Here is a 22884-nt window from a genome sequence, read left to right as displayed (position 1 = left end):
ACGCGTTGTCATACTAACGAAAAGTCCAGGGTTAGGTAGAATATAGGTAAAATAAGCTGTACACGGCTTCTCACTTCCCACCTAACGCTACATACGCGCAGCCCTTGTGCAGGGGGCCATCATCTTCGCACATTATGCGACAACGTATGTATGTACTTTACATTACGTATACATGATATACCATGTACATGATATACCAGCCGTAGTTATGAGCCATACTTTATGTTTATTTTAAAGTAGAAGAGACACGATTTTTAAATTATGTGTTTGTAATTTTATATATACGTTTTGCATTGTTTTTGAATATGGACGACGTTGGCCGATACAGGCCATATGTGAAAATTTTGTAATTGCGTCAGAGAGAAAAAAAAATGAACACAAACAGTCAACCATGGTACTCCATACATGAAACAACGTTTCTTATAGAAAGCGATGGATTTTTCGTAATAAACAGACTCCCATCACACTTTATAAGGGTTTTTGGACTTGCTAAATGGAAAGAGAAAACAGTCATAAAGGCGTGTTTAAAATGAGTATTTTGTATTTTTAAATTTTTATTTTTTGTATTTCATTTTTTTTAAATTTTATAGTTTATTTTTAAATTTGTAGATTACTCTGGGCATTTACATTTTGTACATTCTTTTCGTATATATCGTCCAGCAGTGACATATGGCTTCATTCAGATTTTTGGACATAAGAGATTGCTTTCAAACAAGCCCTAATGTCACCATCCTCTTCATACTTTTCTACTTTTTTTCCAGTCTTTCATCAAGTTTCGTATAAGCTGTTTTCTTTCGTTTGCCTTCCATACTTAACTCTGACCTCATTAATGCACATGTCGAGTTCTCTGCTTCTGTCTTCATTCACTCGATCACGTCTTTAATTTTAGGATTCGGTTTTCCGAGAAGATTATTAATTGTGCCAACCTTCTACAGCGTTGGTGGTACGGTGGAGCCGTCTGTAGCAGTTCCAAAAACTGATCGGGTTTTCGTCATTTTCCAATCATTTATCTACAATATAGTCGAAAAACTGAGAATGCTTGGGAATATCCCATGCTTGTGAATGTATCGCGAACCAATGATCGCAGACATCTTCACGTCGAATGAACGCCAGCGAGGCACACATGCGAATTTGCAGCCTTACTACTTCGTTTTCTCTGTGTTCGCAAGTAAGTCCCAAGCCTTGAACTTCCCTCCAGAGAGATTTCCTCATATGCACTTTAACCGACGGGATCACAACTTTTAGCACAGACATGGCAGCTGATTCGAAATAAGCTGTGACATCATTAGGTTTTCATTCTGTCACATTATCCACAACATTGCGGAAAACACAAATATATGTTTCTTTTCTTCTTTTTGGTAAGAATGAAAAAGCCACTGGATAGATGCTTGTTTCGTACTTTGAACTGCCGAAGACTGCATAAATGGTATATACAAACACCAAAAAAAAGTTTTGCATCACTCATGTTCTCAGAATTCTTGAAGATAGATGTTGACTGTGGATATTGTATCACAGACACAGTCCCTTTCACTGTTCAGAGATGTCACTAAACCCGCCAAAAATGTGAACAACCATGTATGAGTAGCGCCTATTAGACTGAGGGGGTCCGACAACAGATCTGTTGCAGTCATTCCACCAGGAAGGAAGTACACGGCTCGTGTTGTCTGTTGTTCAACTATGCCTAGACGGTCAATTGCGTCAGCATTGTTATTCTGTGCCAGGAAGGGCCCTCAAAAAGGGAAGCGTCCAGGCGTCTCGCAGTGAATCAAAGCGATGTTGTTCGGATATGGAGGAGAAACAGAGAGACAGGAGCTGTCGATGACTTGCCTCGCTCAGGCCGCCCAAGGGCTACTACTGCAGTGGATGACCGCTATCTGCCGATTATGGTTCGGAGGAACCCTGACAGCAACGCCACCATGTTGAATAATGCTTTCCGTGGAACCACAGGACATCGTGTTACGACTCAAACTGTGTGCAATAGGCTGCATGATGCAGAACTTCACTCCCGACGTCCATGGCGAGGTCCACCTTTGCAATCACGACACCATTCAGCTCGGTACAGATGGCCCCAATATCATGCCGAATGGGCCGCTCGGTAATTGCATCACGTTATCTTCACCGATGAGTGCCGTATATGTCTTCAGACAACCGTCGAAGACGTGTCTGGAGGCAACCCAGCCAGGCTGAACGCCTTAGACACACTGTCCAGCGAGTGCATCATGGTGGAGGTTCCCTGATGTTTTGGGGTGGTATTATTTGGGGCCGACATACGCTGCTGGTGGTCATGGAAGCGCCGTAACTGCTGTACCATACGTGAATGCCATCCTCCTACCGACGGTGCAACCATATCGGCAGCATATTGGCGATGCATTCGTCTTCATGGACGACAATTTGCGCCCACTTGGTGCACATCTTGTGAATGAATTCCTTGGGGATAACGATAGCGCTCGACTAGAGTGGTCAGGGCAGCATGGTCTCCAGACATGAAGCCTATCGAACATGCCTGGGGTAGATTGAAAAGGGCTGGTTATGGAAAACGTGACCCACCAATCGCTCTGAGGGATCTACGCCGAATCGCCGTTGAGGAGTGGGACAATGTTGATGAACTTGTGGGTAGTATGCCACGACGAATACAGGCACGCATCAATGCAAGAGGACGTGTTACTGGGTATTAGTGGTACCGATGTGTACAGCTATCTGGACCACCAACCCCGAAGGTCTCGCTGTATGGTGGTACAACACGCAATGCGTGGTTTTCATTAGCAACAAAAAGGGAGGAAATAATGTTTATGTTGATCTCTATTCCAGTTTTCTGTACAGGTTCCGTAACTCTCGGAACCGAGGTGATGCAAAACTTTTTTGATGTGTGTATTTTTGAAAATGGCTTAGTACAGCGTTTGAATGCCCTGTCCATAAAAAATTGTTGTTCAGTTTTTAGAGCCTCTCTTCGTGCTTCAATGTATTTTTTTACTTCTGAGAGAGCGTCATTCAGTGCCCCTAACATTGATGCTCGTTTGAGCTAAACACTATACAGTTTTTGGTCTTAAGCATCCCACGGCAATATATTCTTCTATGTTTCGAACTAGCGCCAAGTCACAGTTCCATCTGCTTTGGTTCTCTTTACGATGTACGAGCAACCATCATAGTGGGCACATGGTTTACCGTGGGTGGCTGTTGACAGTTCCATATCGAACGTATAAGAACATAAAGACACAAGGCGAACTAGCTGAACACTCCGAAAGTTAGACCCACACAGCACAGTGCACAGTGACTAGCCAAGTGGTCCGTCACTTCAGTGGACGAGGACTTCCCGAGTGTAGTGAGGCCGCGCCGCACAGGGATCGTTTCCGGTGGATGACAACTCCCGGGGGCGCAGATAGGCTCTGCCATTGAGAAGGTAGCTTCCAGCAAAACTGGGTGAGAATTTCACAGATTTCTGGCTGTGTGCGATTTTCGCTAGGTGCGACTTTTATATATCTGTTCCAGCGTTGTAGGAGTCACAGCTGTGTGCGACTGGCTGGGAAGCGGTTTGCGCGACCTTGCTCTGATGACGTCAAACGCCTCACCCAACGACTCACTGTACTAATGTCCATTTCCAGGACCCCTTGGACATTCTGCCAGCACCTGTTAATATCTGTGATTCTCTGGTTTTTCGCCAAAAGAAGCGCTCTGCTTGGAACTCATCTGTGTTATGGACGCCATTTTGAAGGATATGTATAGCGCCGCCACCTGTCGAAACTTCATGAAACTATAAGGGCTGAAGCTGGAATATTACACGGTGTCCCACAATTCCACGCTTTTTTTCAGTCGTAACTGGCCGAGGAAAAAAATGTGTCGCATTACTTTTAGTGATACATTTCCTATAATTCTGTCAGCATCACTTGATTTAATTTGACTGCTTTACTTTCGTCGACACCCATTTCATAACCTTTCTTCAAGACCCATCCAAAGCCCGCACTATTGGAACAATAAACTCCTTTAGCTTCCAGTCAATGGCTTATTCGTCAGTGACACATTCAACATATTGAAAGATGCACATTTTAACGATCACCTTTGTTACACACAGTTGGATGATCGTTAATTGTAATAAATGTTCATGGAGTTAAAAATATTGGCCGAGTCTATTGGTAATTACAAAGAAAAAAATACTAATCTTGTTTTTTAAATACATCCTTCAATCTGCCGATTGAATTTCTTCTGTATAGAACCCAGATTTTCTTGTAGGTCTGGAAACACGATAGGTAGACATGTTTCTTGAATAATATAGACGACAAACTGATTTGTATGTAATTTTCATTTTTAGTAGCCCTAGATGCATTGCTCCTATCAATTACAGTGTTCACATTCCGTGTTTGCGCGACTCCTTTCCTTCCCGCCAGACAACATACAACCAATCTGCACACAGTTAACATCGTTCCAAAGTACTTCAGTAAAGATACAGTCACACTGAAATCGAAACATATAACATTAAATCGAAAATAGTTTATAGAAAATGGAATTTACTCAACAGCGCAATAGAACATTTATGATAATAAACTCACATTTAAAAAAAATATCTTTTTGTAGTACAGTAATTTTATGAAAGTTGATTTTTCTATCACAGGGGTTAATTGTAATAGCATGACACACACTACTATACAGTCGGAGTATAAAACATTTCAAATAACATTGAAAAAGAATACTATCGTAAATTTGAGAACATACATGGTCCAAACGGCTTATTGCACGTTACGTCATATCTATTCCATTCAACATAACTAAGCTGTGCATTTGTGAAGTATCTGCGCTAGCAGAATAGAAATGCGGAAAACACAACTCCGAAAACAATTTATTGGACTCACCAAAAGGAAACAATAATAAAATCCCCATAAGAACAACAGACTCGATCCCAACTGCAGATCATCACAAATATAAAAAAACAAACAAACAAATAGAAAAGACAGAATATTCACGGGGAGAGATCATAATAAAACAATTCTACAGTGTCAAGATGTTCGTCGACTATACCAAGTCCATCTGCAAGAGTTCCACCAGTTAAAACAGGCCTCTGGCCATGGCTGCCAGGGTGGCAGCTCTGTATACTTCGAAGCGGTGCGTCGAACTGCCCTTTGGAGGCAGTGCGCCGCCCTATGAAGTCCGTTTGGCGAATGTATCAGCCGTTGGTGGGGACCTGGTGTTCTGTTGTATTGTGGCCGCCAGTAAATATTTGTGAAGACGAAACAGACATAGGTTTTCCTGAGACACATAAAACTTGAGATGCAGGCATCCCGTATTCGTTGGATGTGAAGTGGGATGCCAATGCAGTAGGCGCTACGAGGTATGCAGTTGGCGGCCACAGAAATTTGTCTCAGTATAGTCGTGGTAGAAACTGGTCCCTCATGCCCTACATTCTGGAGGGGTGATTTGTCTCACAGCAGACAGTCGATTGACTCGTACAGCTGTGCATAGGCCATGAGAAGTCGGTCACTGACACATTTGTGGTACTAGGATTTGCAAATGCGAAAACATTGTCTCTGTGATACTGAAGATCCATCCTGCACTTGCAGAACTCGGTAACCCGAATTCAGGCAGAATATCCATTTTGATATATGACCCATGGGTCTTACACTGGACATGTTCTATGTCATGAAGTACTGCCATGTTCATCGCAAGACTGACTGTAACAAATTGCTCAGGTGTCTCTGTACATTCGCACTATACGCATACACCAGCAACGTTTGGGCGTCCTACACAGCGTGTCTTCAAATAGGATATGGCTTCCCATGATTTCAGGCCTCTCAGTTTAATTCGTAATGCACTGTGTACTGTTGATTGTCAACGGCGTGTAAGTGCAACACTCCTATGTTTGGAGACTTTTAACATTCCATGTCGGGACACACGAATGAGGACAATGGGTCTTCATACGAAATTATCGATGTAATTGAGAACAGTATAATAACCAGGATCGTTCAATAAATATTGCCCATTTTACAGCCATTTTTATATGTACACTAGCTGAACATCCGGTGTCACGCGGGTATGTATTTATTCCAATCTTCTATTAGACCATCTCCTCGTTCCCCCTCTCCCTGTCCATCTCCTCCTCATCCCTTTCTGTCCATTTCGCCCTACGTCTCTTTCTGTTCATCTCCTTATCCCTCTATCTGTGTGCCACTCCTCCTTCGCCCTTTCCTTCCGTCCACAACTATGTGTTGTACAATCAAATAATTTTAAAGGTACAGTAGTATTTATGAATAATTTTAGTAAGGTGTTCTCTGGTTGCCTCGTAGTAATTTTTTCGGCTGTGGGCGTGAATTCCCGTGGGCGAGTACACAGACACATTGCCCATAACTCAAATTCGTCATTTAGTGGGAGTAATTTTTTACTCTTCTTCTCCACACTACTGGAGCGATTTATCTTACTGGCTAACCATGAAAAAATACGATAAAGTACAAAATTGTTAAGCTTATTTGTTAAATTATCTTTATTTGTAGCTTGCAAGGTCTGCCACAACTAGCCGGCAAGAGTTCAACGCTTGCAGCACCAGCGTAGAGAAAAGTTAGAAGACACTTACTTCAGGGGGACCAAAGAGACGGCACTTCTTAGGCCGCCACGAACGCTTGTTCCATGGCTTGAGGAAATACACTGCCCTTGGAGTGGCTGAATGAGATGTCTCTGTCTTAGAACAGAATACAAGGGCCATGCTGAACTTAGAATTTTCAGCCATTACTGCTACCGTCATGTACCCTTGCACATCGTAAGATTGGTGAGGATGGACCATCATTTTAGCGATTGAGACGAAACGAGCTAAAGTCAGTTAATTTGCAATAGGGTTTCATTTCGCAGATCTAATTTATATAGCCAGCTAGTTGCGGCTATCATGCGCTAAGGCAACAGCATTGATGTTTCTCCATGCTTTTCTGGAGACCTTTCGTTAAATCATTAACCTTTTATGCCATAATTGCCAGTGTTCATGATATCGTTTTTATCGTTTCATGCCAAGACTATAGATCATAACTGCAGTCGCTTGTTCATTTGTTAAATTTTTGCATTCTTTACTGAGTGGTTAAATAATTTTTTATGTCTCTTGGCAACAAACCAGATTGTTATAGAGACTATTAGTTTTCTTTCATAGTGTGCTAGATTCCATCATCAACATGCCCAGGTGAAATGAGGTACCCACACTCTCTTACTTAACTTGGCAACCCCTAGCAACTTTCATTTAATAAGCCATTATCCTTTATGGGGCCTTGTTTCTTTTTCTCGTGATTTTATGGGGAGCTTTCCATCTCTACTGGTCACTGGGGATAGGACCTGTAGCATCTGAGGCGTATGCTAAACAACTCGCCCGACACCTCACACTGCACAAAATGCATATAAATCCATTCCTAATATGCCGGCCCACAGAGGATCATTGGAAGGGAGCAGTGTTACAAGAGACTACCAAATGCCATAACATACAACTCCCTGCAGTGACAAAATGAAACGATGGTTATAATCAGTTCAAATTGGCGACACTTTAGTCGAGAAAGAGAGGAGGTGAGGGAATGGGTAAGGAGAATAAGGGAGAATAAGATAAGACACAAGAGAGATAGTAATACTGAAAGAAACAGAATGGTTCTTTTGTGTTGTGTGTTTATTGTCAAGGACACTTAGTTCCTATGATATTTTGGCTTTTTCTTTTCCACGATTCTTATAATTCATAGTTTCTATTTTGGCACTGTCTCATGATTACTAATTTTTTTCTCCTACTTTCAGTTTATTTTATGTTTTTCCTGGTTTTATAAATAGGACGATATGTGTGTCATTTTACCGCAGAATGATTTCACTGACTATATTTGACCTTCACACACAATACTACCTGTTCTGTAGATTGTTTTCAGCATAACTTCAGGTTTACGTTTTTTCTCATAGCTTTTTATAAATTTATAATAATTTGTATTATCAATTTATTGTCTGCCATTTTACGTTTTAACGTTAATAATTAACATTCTTTTATAATGTTTGTGTATAATTGTTTTCCTTTTAACTATTCATCCTTGCGTGAAAAACACTACTTGATGTTAGCAGTGCCTATATTGTAATTACTTATGCAATCATGTCATATTCTACGCCTATATTGTAATCACTTACGAAACTAAATCATATTGTTTCTGCATTTATATCTTGCACTTCGTCTTAACTGACGTTTCATTTAATAATTCCTCTCGTTTTGTAGATTTTAAGTGGTAACAACCTGCAATGAGTCTACTTACTCTATCATATTCATTTATTTTCTTTTTCAGTCAGTACGTTACATAATTTGCGTTTCTATAGTTTTACGTCTGCGGTGTTCCTCCATTGGTTTCAGCTTCATGTAGTACATAATAGTTATATTCTTCGCATGCTTCCTAATCGTTACGTTCCTTGATAACCGACTACTGTTTGAATGGCTTCGAAGGACATCTGTTGTCGACAGTTGTTTTTCTTACTGCTACCAACGTTTCTTGTTGTACGGTTTGTCTTCCACTTGGATTCACATGTGCAAGAGCTATACTTTCAGAATTTAATGCGTCCACTTTTAGTTGTCCTGTTTTTGTATTTAGTTATAAGCATTGATGGAAACTGGTGTGCATCGTGCATACGTTTTCCTGAGGCACCTTTTTATAGTGTATTTATTGTTTTTACCATAGCTATGTCTAATGATGATGTATCGAATCATCTCAATACATTGACTGTGTGTCAGTTCTGAACGGCCACTTGACCCTTGGATGGAAGCATTTCTCTACCAAGCGAAAATACATTTAACTCACAGCAGTCACACTTTGCAAAGAAAATATTCCACTGTGCCCTAAGGAAAAAAATACCTTTCTAGTTAGGGGCATGAATTTGTCCCTCGCAGTCTCCCAGCCAACAAAGGAATGAGACTTCTATTTCTTTCACTTTATCTATGTTTATAATTGGACACTTTTACTCTGTTTCATTATCTCTGCAGTTAGAGTCAACTCTTCGACATTCGAATTAACTGCCTTTTATTGTTTGATATGGCAACGGCCTTGCTGCAGTGGATACACCGGTTCCCGTGACACCACCGAAGTTAAGCGCTGTCGGGCATGGCCGGCACTTGGATGGGTGAACATCCAGCGGCCATGCGCTGTTGCCATTTTTCGGGGTGCACTCAGCCTCTTGATGCCAAGTGAGGAGCTAGTCGACCGAATAGTAGCGGCTCCGGTCAAGGAAAACCATCATAACGACTGGGAGAGCAGTGTGCTGACCACATGCCCATCCTATCCGCATCCTCACCTGAGGATGACGCGGTGGTCGGATGGTCCCGATGGGCCTGAAGACGGAGTGCAGACATTGTTTAATATACAATTCCTGCCTTTTTGTTTTTCTTGGTGAAAAATTTTTTTGTAGTCCATCATATTTGATTTTTTTCTATTTTGCCTGGTGCATTTTACAGTGCAGGTGGCTACTTATTTTGATTTCGTTTCTCTGAACCAAATAACCCACTCTCTTCTTGTCAAAAATAGTTTAAGACCACATGTAATCGAGGTTCTTTCTTCCAGCGACTATTTAAATACGTCTTCATTTGTTCCAGGGACAGGAAAAGAAAACGAAATGCTGTAGGATGACCTTAGAAAGACTTAAATCAGCATCTACACTGACTCTACTGTAATTCGCTAAGCATTGTTGTTCTAGTCATTTCTCTCTAAATATTTTGTGTGAGTCATTAGTTATCATTCCTGTAACACAGTGTATTTCTTTTATTACCTGAGCCATGCTAGTTGACATGCTGTTTTATGTTGAACAATTAACCATGACGTCAGATAACCCACTTGTAATCAGTTTTACATATAAAGTTCTGAAAATATTTCTAGAATCAAATTTTCGATGGTCGTCGATAAATTCACTTTGGGTAATAATCCAAAGCTGGGCACCTGAAATTCTACATGTTCTCGACAGTTACTATCTCTGAACAAGTGACCTTCCGGTTTCTTGTGCATAATGTTATTAGTGCCGTCACTGACATATGAAACCAAAGATACTACTTGCTTGTAGTCTGTATACTGTCAGTGTTATTAATTTGTGGTTATCCAGGTGCACGATTGTGCACAGCAGGAAAAGAGCTGTGAAAACTGCATCAGCTAAGCGGTAGGTCGTGCGAGGTAACTCCAAGTATCTGTGTTGGATCTTCTTCTAACTAATCCTATAATACTATGACGTACTGGATCCATGTAGGTGTACCTCCCCAATCTCTATCAGTTATTAATTATGTTATCATTGGAATAATACATTTTCTGTCGACTTAAATAACTTTTTATTCATATTCGAATTTTGTGCTTGCTGTTTATGAAGGGCGTTATGTATTGATATAATGTATTAAATTAGTACTTTTTATTCCCTTGGCCGGCCGTTGCGGCCGAGTGGATCTAGGCGCTTCAGTCCGGAATCACGCGACCATTACGGTCGCAGGTTCGAATGCTGCCTCGGACATGGATGTGTGTGATCTCCTTAAGTTAGTTAGGTTTAAGTAGATCTAAATTCTAGAGGACAGATGACCTCAGCTGTTAAGTCCCAGATTGCTCAGAGCACTTTGAACCACTTTTTTATTCCCTTGGTTGGGTTGGGTAGTTGTGGGGGAGGAGACCAGACAGCGAGGTCATCAGTCTCATCAGATTAGGGAAGGATGGGGAAGGAAGTCGACCGTGCCCTTTCACAGGAACCATCCCGGAATTTGCCAAGAGCGATTTAGGGAAATCACGGAAAACCTAAATTAGGATGGCCGAACGCAGGATTGAACCGTCCTCCTTCCGAATGCGAGTCCAGTGTGCTAACCACTGCGCCACCTCGCTTGGTCATTCCCTTGGTTCTGCCTGCTACATTCGCTTACGTTGCTGTTAACGTAACGGAAAAGCTGTTTCACAGTGCGGAATACAGTGTCACAATTATATCGCACTGTTTACTGGTATTTTATTCAGTGTATTATTTTGATTCGTCTAATAAGCGTGATACCATAAGACAATTAGTAACGGAAGGGTAAATGTCAAAAATTCACTTCGCTGGAAGTTGGTATAAAAGTGAATTCTTAGAGAAAGCAGGATGATCTGCGGTAACGGCAGTTCAGTTTTTGTACAGACGAAATGAAATATGTACTACAAAGCAGATTTTTAAGCTGTTGCACACACCATTTTTTCAGAATTTGTCATCCTGGCGAGTGACAGAGTCCTCAGTCTGGTCTGCAGGGTATCCTGAGGGTTTTTCCTGATATCCTCTGTTGTATTATTGAGGATGTAGAGAGATCCACAGATATTATTACTTGGTCTTCTTACCAACATATTTTCACAGCTAATACCGAACCCTGCACTCGGTTTGAAAATATTAGTCCCCTTATAAACATCATTCAGAATTCTCGGTCATTTCTGATTTCCTTCCCACGTCTAGATAGCGATAAAACCTTCTTATTTTTATTTTAATTCTTGGCTTTTACATTGGGACCTATGCTGTAAAGCTGCTTCTGAATTTGTTGGGTTACATAATTTGTGTATTTTCGTCCTAAGTTTCCAAAATACTAATCTACTGAATATATCTGCGCTGAAGCTCTAACAATAACAGTACTTTCTATTTTTTTCCTTTTTGAAAGTCTTTAGGGTAATTTATTCTAGACCTATGCTGCTTCCCTCATATTGTGTAACGACTCTAAAATCATTACTCTATCAGTAGCCTTTTTAAAGCCAGCACCAATACACCTTACATACGTGAAAACACTGACATATTCTAGACCGATCCCCACTGGTGGTATTTCTGCTGCAGTTTGCACGTTTTTAACAGGAACGATAAAAATCTGTTGCGAATTATTCGGGAAAACAATTTTAACAGTTTAATATAATTAAGCTCATTGGTTACAAACGTTCCAGAATCCGTGACTCCAAGCTGAATATAAATACAGAAAACTGTAACCAGTCGCTTTTTAAAAAAAATTCGTTTATTCTGTTAGATAGTTTTTGAACATTTCACTCTCTTCTTTAGACTGAGTGCATGAAAAATAGTCTATTTCCATAGTTTGATGCTGGCTACTGGTTCTGTGGCAAGAAGGCAGACAAAAACACTTAATGTATCACCATAAACTTCCATTAGTTACTGCGAAAGTATTGGCAGCTTTGTAATTGATGTCCAATTGGCACCTTCCATTGTGATTTCAAATTCCCACAGGTCACTCCCTTCTAATTCCGATCACTCACTTTTCAGTCCGAATACGAGTTTAAGTGTCCACGATAAAACTCTCTACAGCCAAATACAGGCTGACTGTACAAATGGTAGATGTTACCAACGCCTTCACTCAAACGCATGACATACTTCGCTCAGGGACATGTGTATACACATATAAATATTAAAAAAGAGCAGACACCACTATACTGCAGAACAAATGCTGAGGAAGAATAATTTAATGTTTTATGTAGTGCTAAACAAAACTTCAAAGTGCCACCTGAAGTCTTTCAAACGGTAGTAAAATTAAAATGTAGAATTTTGGGTGACCAAAAAATAAGAATAAATTTTTGTATACAATACTAAGGCACCCAACAGTTCTGGGAATTAAAAGTGGAATAGAGCTGCCCCAATCTTTAACAATAATCTGGATCTCATTATTATTGATTGGATGGTTTATCTTTCTAATCCTATTGGGTATTTTATCTAAGTCAATAAGACTGAAAATAATAATATTGTTGATGATATCAGTTGAATAATAAAATATATATAATTGATGACTCATTTATTATTATGTTTTTATTTCTTGTTAACATTTTAGTTTTATAAAGTTTTTAGTTAATCTTTATATTTAATGATAACATTATGATGCAGAGAATAATCAAACTCTAGATTATTAAACCATTAATTTGTTTTATCAAAATCCTTAATTCATGATCGTAAAATTAAGTTACGTTAGGGATATAAGTGTAATTGTTTTTGGACAAAGCAAATTGCGACCTTGACGTCAGATTAAGAAAGATTTTGGATAAAGGATCATAACTTATAATTACTGTAATTAACAAAAATACAACTGTAGTATTGTCATGGAAGAATGATAATTGCTACATTAATGGTGAAGCTCCATCTCGAAGTGATCAATTTACTCATGTTGCTCTCAAATATTTCTGATAAAAGGTCAAACCTATACTGGTAGAGCCCAGAATCTAGGAACTAGTGTCCCTTCCTGACAAAGGGAGGAAGAAGAATTATATTGAAATAATGGAAATTAGTGTACTGTTCACATGTCCACTTGCCATCATGTTCAAATGTCCACTTGCCTAAGCTTAGAACTGTATGATCAAACACAATTCTTATTCAACACTTGTAATTGCAGAACCTGTTGATAATCCCACCTAGACTACTTTGTAAATTAACCCTCCTACTCAAATGCGCCATTTTTCTTTGTTTCTGTTACTGTAGTTTCATTTCCACTTTAAAAAAATAACAAAAAATTTACTTAATTAGTCTGACTTGTAATATTTTACTTGCACATAGTATTGGAACTGTTAAGAACAAGATGATCTTGTTCAGTCAGTCCACTGAACATGTCATCTAAGTTCACAATGTATAGTGCAACTTATTTTATTATTTAATATGTAGCATATGTTACCTCAACTAAATATTTTATCTACTTTAAACATTTCTACTGAAATAATTCCTCTTATTTTAGCCCTAAATCAGACTTAAACAGTTGCAATCTTTGGAAACCAACCTGCAATATTCTGTAGATGGAATAGTTTAAAATATTTGATCATACTAAAATTTCACAACCATACATTTTTAGCTTTGTGTATAATGATGGCATAACGGAGAGAAAACGACTTTCAAAATAATAGATATTGTAGAATACTATATCAGTTTTGTGTAGTTTTTCATTGGTAGTGAAGTATTGACGTATTTTTGTTCTAATGTTGACTTGGTTTTGATATCTTGGATTATGATACAGATTTGGCTTATTACAGAATACGTAATATTATATACAAGAGATTAATTGTCTCTCTTTCCAGGAGGAGACTTAGTTATTTATCTGCATAGCACAAGAATTACTCTCCATTACGTTACTGGTTGGTAACATAATATGAAAGCACTTAATATGTAAGGGAAGAATAGAGGGATTCAGAGGTTCAGGGTAGTGCTGGATCTGTTTCGAGCTAGTATGTCTTAGAAATTCTGTAGGAAAAGATTTGCTTCACACCTCTGTATGGTCACTGAGAAGGTGATCTGGTGCTACACTACTGGCCATTAAAATTGCTACACCACGAAGATGACGTGCCACAGACACGAAATGTAACCAACAGGAAGAAGGTGCTGTGATATGCAAATGATTAGCTTTTCAGAGCATTCACACAAGGTTGGCGCCAGTGGCGACACCTACAACGTGCTCACATGAGGAAAGTTTCCAACCGATTTCTCATACACAAACAGCAGTTTACCGGGGTTGCCTGGTGAAACTTTGTTGTGGTGCCTCGTGTAAGGGGGAGAAATGCGTACTATCAAGTTCCCGACTTCGCTAAAGTTCGAATTGCAGCCTATCGCCATTGCGGTTTATCGTGTCGCGACATTGCTGCTCGCGTTCCTCGAGATCCAATGACTGGTCGCAGAACATGGAATCGAGGAGGGTTATACGGAACGCCGTGCTGGATCCCAACGGCCTCGCATCACTAGCAGTCGAGATGGCAGGCATCATATCCGCATGGCTGTAATGGATCGTGCAGCCACGTCTCGATCCCTGTGTCAACAGATGGGGCCGTTTGCAAGACAACAACCATCTGCACGAACAGTTCGATGACGTTTGCAGCAGCATAGACTATCAGCTCGGAGACCATGGCTGCGGTTACCCTTGACGCTGCATCACAGACAGGAACGCCTGCGAAGGTGTACTCAACGACGAACATGGGTGCACGAATGGCAAAACGTCATTTTTTCGGATGAACCGAGGTTCTGTTTACAGCAACATGATGGTCGCATCCGTGTTTGGCGACTTCGCGGTGAACGTACACCGGAAGCGTGTATTCGTTATCGTCATACCGGCGTATCACCCGGCGTGATGGTACGGGGTGCCATTGGTTACACGTCTCGGTCACCTCTTGTTGGCATTGACGGCACTTTGAACAGTGGGCGTTACATTTCAGATGTGTTAGGACCCGTGGCTCTACCCTTCATTCGATCCCTGCGAAACCCTACATTCCAGCAGGATAATGCACTACCTCATGTTGCAGGTCCTGTAATGGCCTTTCTGGATAAAGAAAATGATCGACTGTTGCCCTGGCCAGCTCATTCTGCAGGTCCCTTACCAACTGAAGACGTCTGGTCAATGGTGCCGAGCAACTGGCTTGTCACAATACGCCAGTCTCTACTCTTGATGAACTGTGGTATCGTGTTGAAGCTGCATGGGCAGCTGTACTTGTACACGCCATCCAAGCTCTGTTTGACTCAATGCCCAGGCGTATTAAGGCCGTTATTTTGGCCAGAGGTGGTTGATCTGGGTACTGATTTCTTAGAATCTATGCACCCAAATTGCGTGAAAATGTATTCACATGTCATTTCTAATATAATATATTTGTCCAATGAATACCCATTTATCATCTGCATTTCTTCTTGGTGTAGCAATTTTAATGGCCATTAGTGTATATTGTTGATAAGATTCAAATTTCTTCAAGAAGGTCGTATTTAATGCCTTTGTTAGCAAGATGAAGTACCTGCAGGTTCTTTTCTACAATGTTGGCAGATTGACCGTGTTGAGTGAGATGTGTGACAAAGCTGAATATTTTTATGTTATGTAGGCAGAGTGCACCCATATGGTTTTTGAATCTTGTGAAGCTTCTGCCAGTCTTTCCAATGTACAAGCTTGTACGTCAGCTACAAATGAGTTTTTGTATGTTGGACTTCTGTTGTTGTTGTATAGTTCGGATACTGCAGATGATTTTATTTCGTATTTTGTTATTGAAGTTAAGTCTGATGACACATGTCTTAAACATGTTGGAAACTTGGTAAGAGATCTCCTCTAGGAAAGCTAGACATAAAAATCAGGTATTCGTGTTTTTGGGTGGTTTTTTACCAACTGGTTCGTATAATTTTGTTGTATGGCTTAGTTTATCCATTATAGCAGGAATGTATCCATTACTGCAGGCAACTGCTTTTATAATATATTATTCTTTATGCATTTCACTTGTATTCAACAGCTTGTTAAGCATGTGACATCGATTTGAAGAAGCATTTTCATATTGGTGTGAATGGCAAGAAGAGTTATGAATAGCAATGTTGGTAGTTGTTGACTTTCTGAAAATTTGAAAATTATGCTTTTCATTTTTTATTGTGATTTTTAAGTCAGAATAGTGCGATCTGGTATTCTACAATGAACTGACTAGTGTGGTGTAATTTCTTATGTTCTTGTGCTAGTATTTCTGTCTCTTTTGCTGTTCCATTAAAAAGAATGACCCTCATCAACATAACATTTATAGCAAAGCAGCGTAACTATCAGATGGGTTTGAGATCTGAAAAAATTGTTTTCAAAATTGTTAATACTGTATATAGGTCAGCTAAAAAGCCTGCAAGACTACTTCCCATTGTTGATCCATCTTCCTGGAGGTAAAACATGTTCTTGGACAATAAGTAGTTGTGTGACAATATAAGTTCCAGGATCTCTGTATATTCGTGTATTTCTGCTCTCATAATTGTTTTGTGTTCTAGTACATTGTTTCTAATTGTAAATAATCTTACTTTGACAACTATCTTGACTATGTCAAGATGTACAGATAAAGGTTATGATAGCGATATTTTTTATGTTATGGGTGAGCTCATAACTCTTCTTGACGAAGAAATTATTTTGAAACTTAAATGCTTTATGGATAATGTCATTAAGGTATGTAATGATTTTACACCTTGGATTATAGTCTGAATTTACATTGGTACATATGGGACAGTTTGGTTTCAGTATTTTAACCTGTGCTCTTACTTTTGGTTCTGACAGGTTCATCCAGTATGCAATACTTCACTTCTGTTGGTATGAATGGGAAATTGCAGTTTTTACGTAAGTTCTTAATTTCATCTTGGATTTGGGAGTTGGTCACATTCTGTTTTCTGTATGTTATTTCTGAAGATTCCCAAGGTTTGTTAATATAACCCACCATAGATGACAGATGATTTGTTGCACTTGTTTCAAGTGTTAACAGGACTTCTAAATCTACTTCTTTTGCCGAAACTGCTGTAAATGAGAAGTGTTCTAAATAGTTACTGAATTTAAAGTGTAATTTATGAGTCAAGATAGCACTGTCAAAAGATAATGTCAAACTAATTTTTGACTCAGTATGTTAATAAAGAACTTTGACAGAACAGAGCCATTTTCTATTGTAAGCTATTGAAAAAGCTAATTTTACGTTAGTTTACAGTTATTACACAAGAACAAAATTGAGCGGACTAATTTGCCAAATAAATCTATATAATTTACAATTGTGTGTGCTTTGCACTAACATAAATTAGAAAATTAAACAATATATAAAAATGAAACCTGTTTCCTATACACTAAAAGATGTAAGTTTCTCAGGTCTGTATATAAGTTCACAGTTTTTATTTTCTGAACAAGTTGCATTCATAGCCAAATCTCTGTGTGATAAGTTTCTTCAAAACAAAACGTTTATTATCAAACAATTGCAAAAAGTAATTAAGTAATATAAGAGAACGATTATGATCAGTTTTCTATATATACATTTTCTATATGTGTTTGAAGTATAAGTGAGTGTAAACAAGAGTTCTGTATTTTCACCCGTCAGCAAACTAATTGCCTAGTAAATTCAGCCATATATTAGGCATGACTTGTATTGGATGTAACACATTTCTTTCGGAAACAGTCGTTATCCTTATTTTAAAAGTCTTAAATAAGGGCATCATGCTGTCAACATTTCCTTTGGTTGCCTAAATTATGTAAGTCACATCTGAAAGTTTACTCTCAGTAGTCTCCTATAGACGTCAGTCGACAGCTAGCCGTACCTGTCAGGAAAATGACAGCTTCACACATCACCGCGAGTTATTGTGAACAATCATAGTTTCTTTTATGTATATGTGCTTAATTCATCCAATATAAGTTAACATAACCGATTTGGTACCGCAGTCAGCATAGAGAACTATAACAAGTTAGTGCAGTGGTTTAAATACAAAAATTTAAGATATCTTTCTAAAGTAGAAAAAAACAGTTGAATATTTTTTTTGTTGGAGGGTGATCAAATTATTTTGCTTGTGTTACAAGTAAGTCATCCACTGACCAGAAAAAAAACTTATGTAGTTAGGATATTTACGGAAAGTGTCAAATCGTAGATGAAATTTGTTGTCTTTCACTGGAGTTCTATAAATAAAGTGAGAAGAGGATAAAAAAAACAACAACGAGGTAGTGGTATCTTTTGTTTATTAATACAAGCATGGTAGCACGAAACATTTATTTCCAGTTTGGTGTGTTTATTCTAAGACAGTGAGATATGAAGCAATGAGAATTTCGCATAATGAGAAGAGATGACACGATTGTATTGGCGCTTGCGATGCGTTTCGATATCACAGATACAGAAATCAGACTTGTGCGCGATCACTATGCTAAAGAGGCGCACGCGACTAGCGCCGGCGCGCGCAGACTGAAGGGGCTGAAGCTTCCCGTCGTGTCGACTTCAGGACTTCAGGACTTCTTGGCGGCTGTAGACTCGCAGGCACGGGTGGTGCCCTGCACCTGCTCGTAGTCGCGCAGCGCCTGGGATTCTTCGTACACTGGCTTCAGGCCGGTTGCAGAGTCCTGCAAAGAGAGGGAGAAAGCACTTTGTCAGCGAAAGTAGTTCTCTGTGTTGCAGTGAAAACAACGGCACAAAGACTTGCTAGAGCAAACTGAAATGTCTTCAAGTAAGGAAAGAGCAACTCGTGTACACGCAGACAGTTTCCTCCTCCCCTCTCTCACAGACCTATTGCTACAACCACTTCGGCTGCCTATCCACCGCTCTTTAACCAGCCCACTTTACATACCACTCTCCCAGACCCAGGGAGGCGGCATCAGAGAACATTCCCTCCCTCTGATCCCTAACGGCCATTGGAACTCTCTCTGCCTGTTACCCACATCTTTCTTACTCACCTCATCCATCTTCATTCCTGCTCGATCGCAATTCCTCAACAATCCACACAAACAACACGCAACACGACCGTTCCTCCATACACGCACACATCAATATACGCCTAATGTCTACATCAAAATTTATATTCCACAGTCATCAGGATCCCTCACAATATTATTCTCACTCACCATCAAATAATGTATGTCAACGTTTTACCATATATTTCATAATTATTATCACCCCTACACACACTCTTCCATTTGAGGTCACCATTTGCATCAATCTTGATCTCAAAAAAATTCTCATCTTTCCACATATCTTGAGACAACGCACATCATAGCCTTATCACATTTAATCTTCACTGAATTTTGTGTTTTCTAACAAAAATCTATGCTGTCAGTGTGTATAATGTATGGTTGAAGTGTGGTAAGGTTATCCGCTCCCATCCCACTCTTAACTGTGAGGGACAGGGGTATGAAAATGCAATAAAGATGAAAAGAAACTCGTAGGCCCCAACACCTTGTAATGTAAGTCGTGTTGTCATATTCAGTTACTCAGAACACTGTAGATGTTACGCGCTGGATTTGGTTGTCAGTGCACCGTCTATATCTTATCCATTAGAAACGCAGGACATATTCTCATGCTATCACTGGCGTAAACATTCTGTGACTATCTACAAATTAATTAATGAAAAATATTAAACAAGAAATGTTATGAGTGTTCTAGGAATAGAGTACGGCATTTTAGGATGTTAATGAGCAATTTCCTGCCCTGATTTTTAAGAGATCAAGCGGATATCCCTCTTTACATCTGGAAGTCACAGTTATGTGTAGAGGGTACTTGGTCTTTTGGGCAGATGAGGAAGGTCCGATAGCCCACGATTGTTTCACTTGTTCTATTACGGGTAGGGGAAGAGTGAAAACGGGACGAAGGGTACCGAATGGCCGCTGGGACTTCGTCTACACCTCACAGAGAATCATCACGAACAATGTAATATACCCAAGCCATATGAGGCACTTGGGAAGAGCTGGGAAGTGAATCTAGAATAATACCGATTTTCAGAAACCTTACACCACCTAGCCGATCAAACACTCATCTGGTACTGCGCCCACGCCAGTGCTGGTGCAAATGACGTGGGTGGACCCCGTCGCCCTCGATTGTGTTTAACGCTGCGTGAGGGCCCAAAACTCCATTTCGTGTTAAGATCTCGTGACTTCCTACTCTGTTCTGCAACTTATACTTGGACTTGAATAAGTTGTGGACGGAACTGTTTACATTTTATAATATAACTTGGAATTTCGTCTGGTTTATAGTAGTTTCAATTTCGAATTTGCGCTTATCCTGCTTATTACATGACTCTGTGTGCAGACTTAGCAATGATCACAGTCTTTGAGTGTACGTGATTACAAATTACCACGATCGAATAGAAAATTCAAACGGTAACCGTTGGGTCTGACGCTAACATACTGTCGTCAGCGACGACGGCTACCACCGTGACTATTGTGACATTATAAAGTTTATTAATCTAAGAAGAACTTCACACTTACAAAGCTGAGTGAATCTTCCTGAGCGTTTTCGTGTAACTAATTTACTCCGGCCCACATAAACATCATTAAACTGACCGAGGACAAGGCATAATCACATTAATTTGGGATACTACTAGGAATCATTCCAATGCACCTCTGTAGACGTACAAAATGTGGATCATTTGGGTGAATGAGAGTGTTGGCGAGAGTCTTCCTGTATGGAGATATTGCTCAAGAGTGTAGAGAGTGCAGTTGAACCTGCAATTTCTCGGTGAAGCCATGGGAAAACCTTCATGTATGTGAGCCGTTGCTTAGTTTAATTGGTATTCATTAGTTGGTTAATTGGTATTCATTATTTAGTTGTTATTTAAAATGCTATCAACTAATGTTGGAAATGAAGTCCCATGCTTCTTGACAAAGAGTAGGTGAACGATGCGGGAGACCCTCTCCGCCCTAATAGGCAAGGTCCTAATGGAGGTAGTTCGCTGTTGCCTTCCTCCGACCGTAATGGGGGTGAATGATGATGATCAAGACGACACAACAACATCCAGTCATCTCGGAGCAGGTGAAAATCCCTGACCCCGCCGGGAATCGAACCCGGGACCCCGTGCTCGGGAAGCGAGAACGCTACCGCGAGACCCCGAGAGGCGGACTGACTAATGTTAGTAAATATTTTTCCTTGTCGTAATGCTTTTTGCATGAGTAATAGTCATTTCTGGTCAAAAGAAGTGTGTCAGTATGAGACGCAGGCTTTAGTTTAGGAAGAAATTTCTCAGAATGTAATTTGGAGAACTGAATTGTATAAAAATGAGGTGGTTCTCCACAGAATCTGCGAGGAGAGGAACATGTGAAAAACACTGACAAGGAGAAGGAACAGTATGATTAGACACGTGGTATGACGTCAAGGAACAGCTTCATGCTATTGCAGGAAGCTTTGGATGGAAAAAAAACCCTGTTTGGGTAGGCAGACACTGGAATTTTCCAACAAACAAATGAGGGCATACGGTGCAATTGTTGCTTGAGATGAAGAACGCTTAAGACGTCGAGCCAGCGAATATTATCCTATGTTTACAATTGGAAAGTATTTTATTGATCGTATGAATTAAAATTACGTGTTATTGCAACGGAGATCGCATGAGCGCACTTACCTTGAAGAGCAGGTCGTGCTTGCCTTCGTACGGGCCGAATAAGCGGAAGAGTTCCGGCCTGCTGGAGTAGAGGTTGGCGGCGGCCAGCAGCGCCTGCCGGATGGCCTCCAGCTGGTGCTCGTTCTTCGTCTTACTGGTCACCACCTGCGGGAGAGAACAGGGGAGCGTCTGTAACACTGTGTGCCACACAGCCGACAGCTGGGCGTGACGCATCACGTCATCATCTGGATTCATCCAGGTAACTGAAGGAATGGTGCGCAATAAGTATCGGACACTGCAATCATTTCTCAATTTTCCCTGTTGAATACGTAAGAATACGTATGAGCTCTTATTTCATGGTCACTTAAGCAATGTATTGGGAGAAAATAACATAAAAAATCGTAATGAAAACGAAATCAGGACCTGTCATTTTTATTTAATCACCTAAGACCCGTGTCAAACTTAACTGAAGCTACATTCAAATTGTAACAAACCTAATTCCATGCAGAGATGTTCTTAACGAATGTTTGTCACCAGTTAAAACGGCCCCATCGATGGCTTGAAACGTTCGTGATTGAAAGTTCATTTGAAACTGGAACTATTCTTAAGGAGGGTAGGACGTCAAACGGGCCGACTTGGAGCAAGAGAGGCACCACAAAACAATTTATTTTCTACTGTCTATACTTTTACAAATAAATTCATAAAACTTTGTCAGCATGACCAGGAAGGATTCAGGATTCACACTCATAGCAGTGGAAGTGCAAAAACATAACAAAATAATTTTTTTTACCAATGAAATTTCGTCATTTTTTTTCACTTACTGTTGGCTGCATTTGTTGCTATAGGTACATTTTTCTTCACAATTAAGAGAGATCCTTTGATGAATTTTGCAACGCATACAAACCATACGTACAGGTGTTTGAAACTCTAGAATTTTCCAAATATATTAAAAACTTTGGCAAAAATTGAGATAATTAACTACAAAGTTTGATTTTTTTTCTAAACATAAAGTTTAAAACGTAACAGCTCATTCATTTTTCATAAATTAAATAGATTCTAGAGTTTCAGGCACCTGTAAGTATGGTTTGTATGCGTTGCAAAATTCATCAAAGCCAATAGTAAGTGAAAAATGATGAAACTTCACATGTAAAAAAATTATTT

At 39.8% G+C, this 22884-nt stretch overlaps 1 protein-coding gene across 1 annotated transcript in view; it reads right to left on the bottom strand.

Annotated features, from left to right (window-relative positions):
* Positions 1–18368: 18368 nt before the first annotated feature.
* Positions 18369–22884, bottom strand: part of LOC126343175 (transferrin) — a 61551-nt gene continuing 57035 nt past the window's right edge. The window contains exons 14-15 of the mRNA XM_050001918.1: positions 21745–21888; positions 18369–18760 (exon numbers count right to left, since the gene is read on the bottom strand). Coding sequence (XP_049857875.1) covers positions 18647–18760; positions 21745–21888 — 258 coding nt within the window. The 3' untranslated portion in view covers positions 18369–18646. The remainder of the gene's footprint in view (positions 18761–21744; positions 21889–22884) is intronic.

This window comes from Schistocerca gregaria, chromosome 1, assembly GCF_023897955.1.
Source record: "Schistocerca gregaria isolate iqSchGreg1 chromosome 1, iqSchGreg1.2, whole genome shotgun sequence".
In the NCBI taxonomy this organism is placed as follows: Eukaryota; Metazoa; Arthropoda; class Insecta; order Orthoptera; family Acrididae; genus Schistocerca; species Schistocerca gregaria.
The sequence above is the reverse complement of the archived record's forward strand: the minus strand, read 5'-3'. Positions and strand labels throughout refer to the sequence as shown.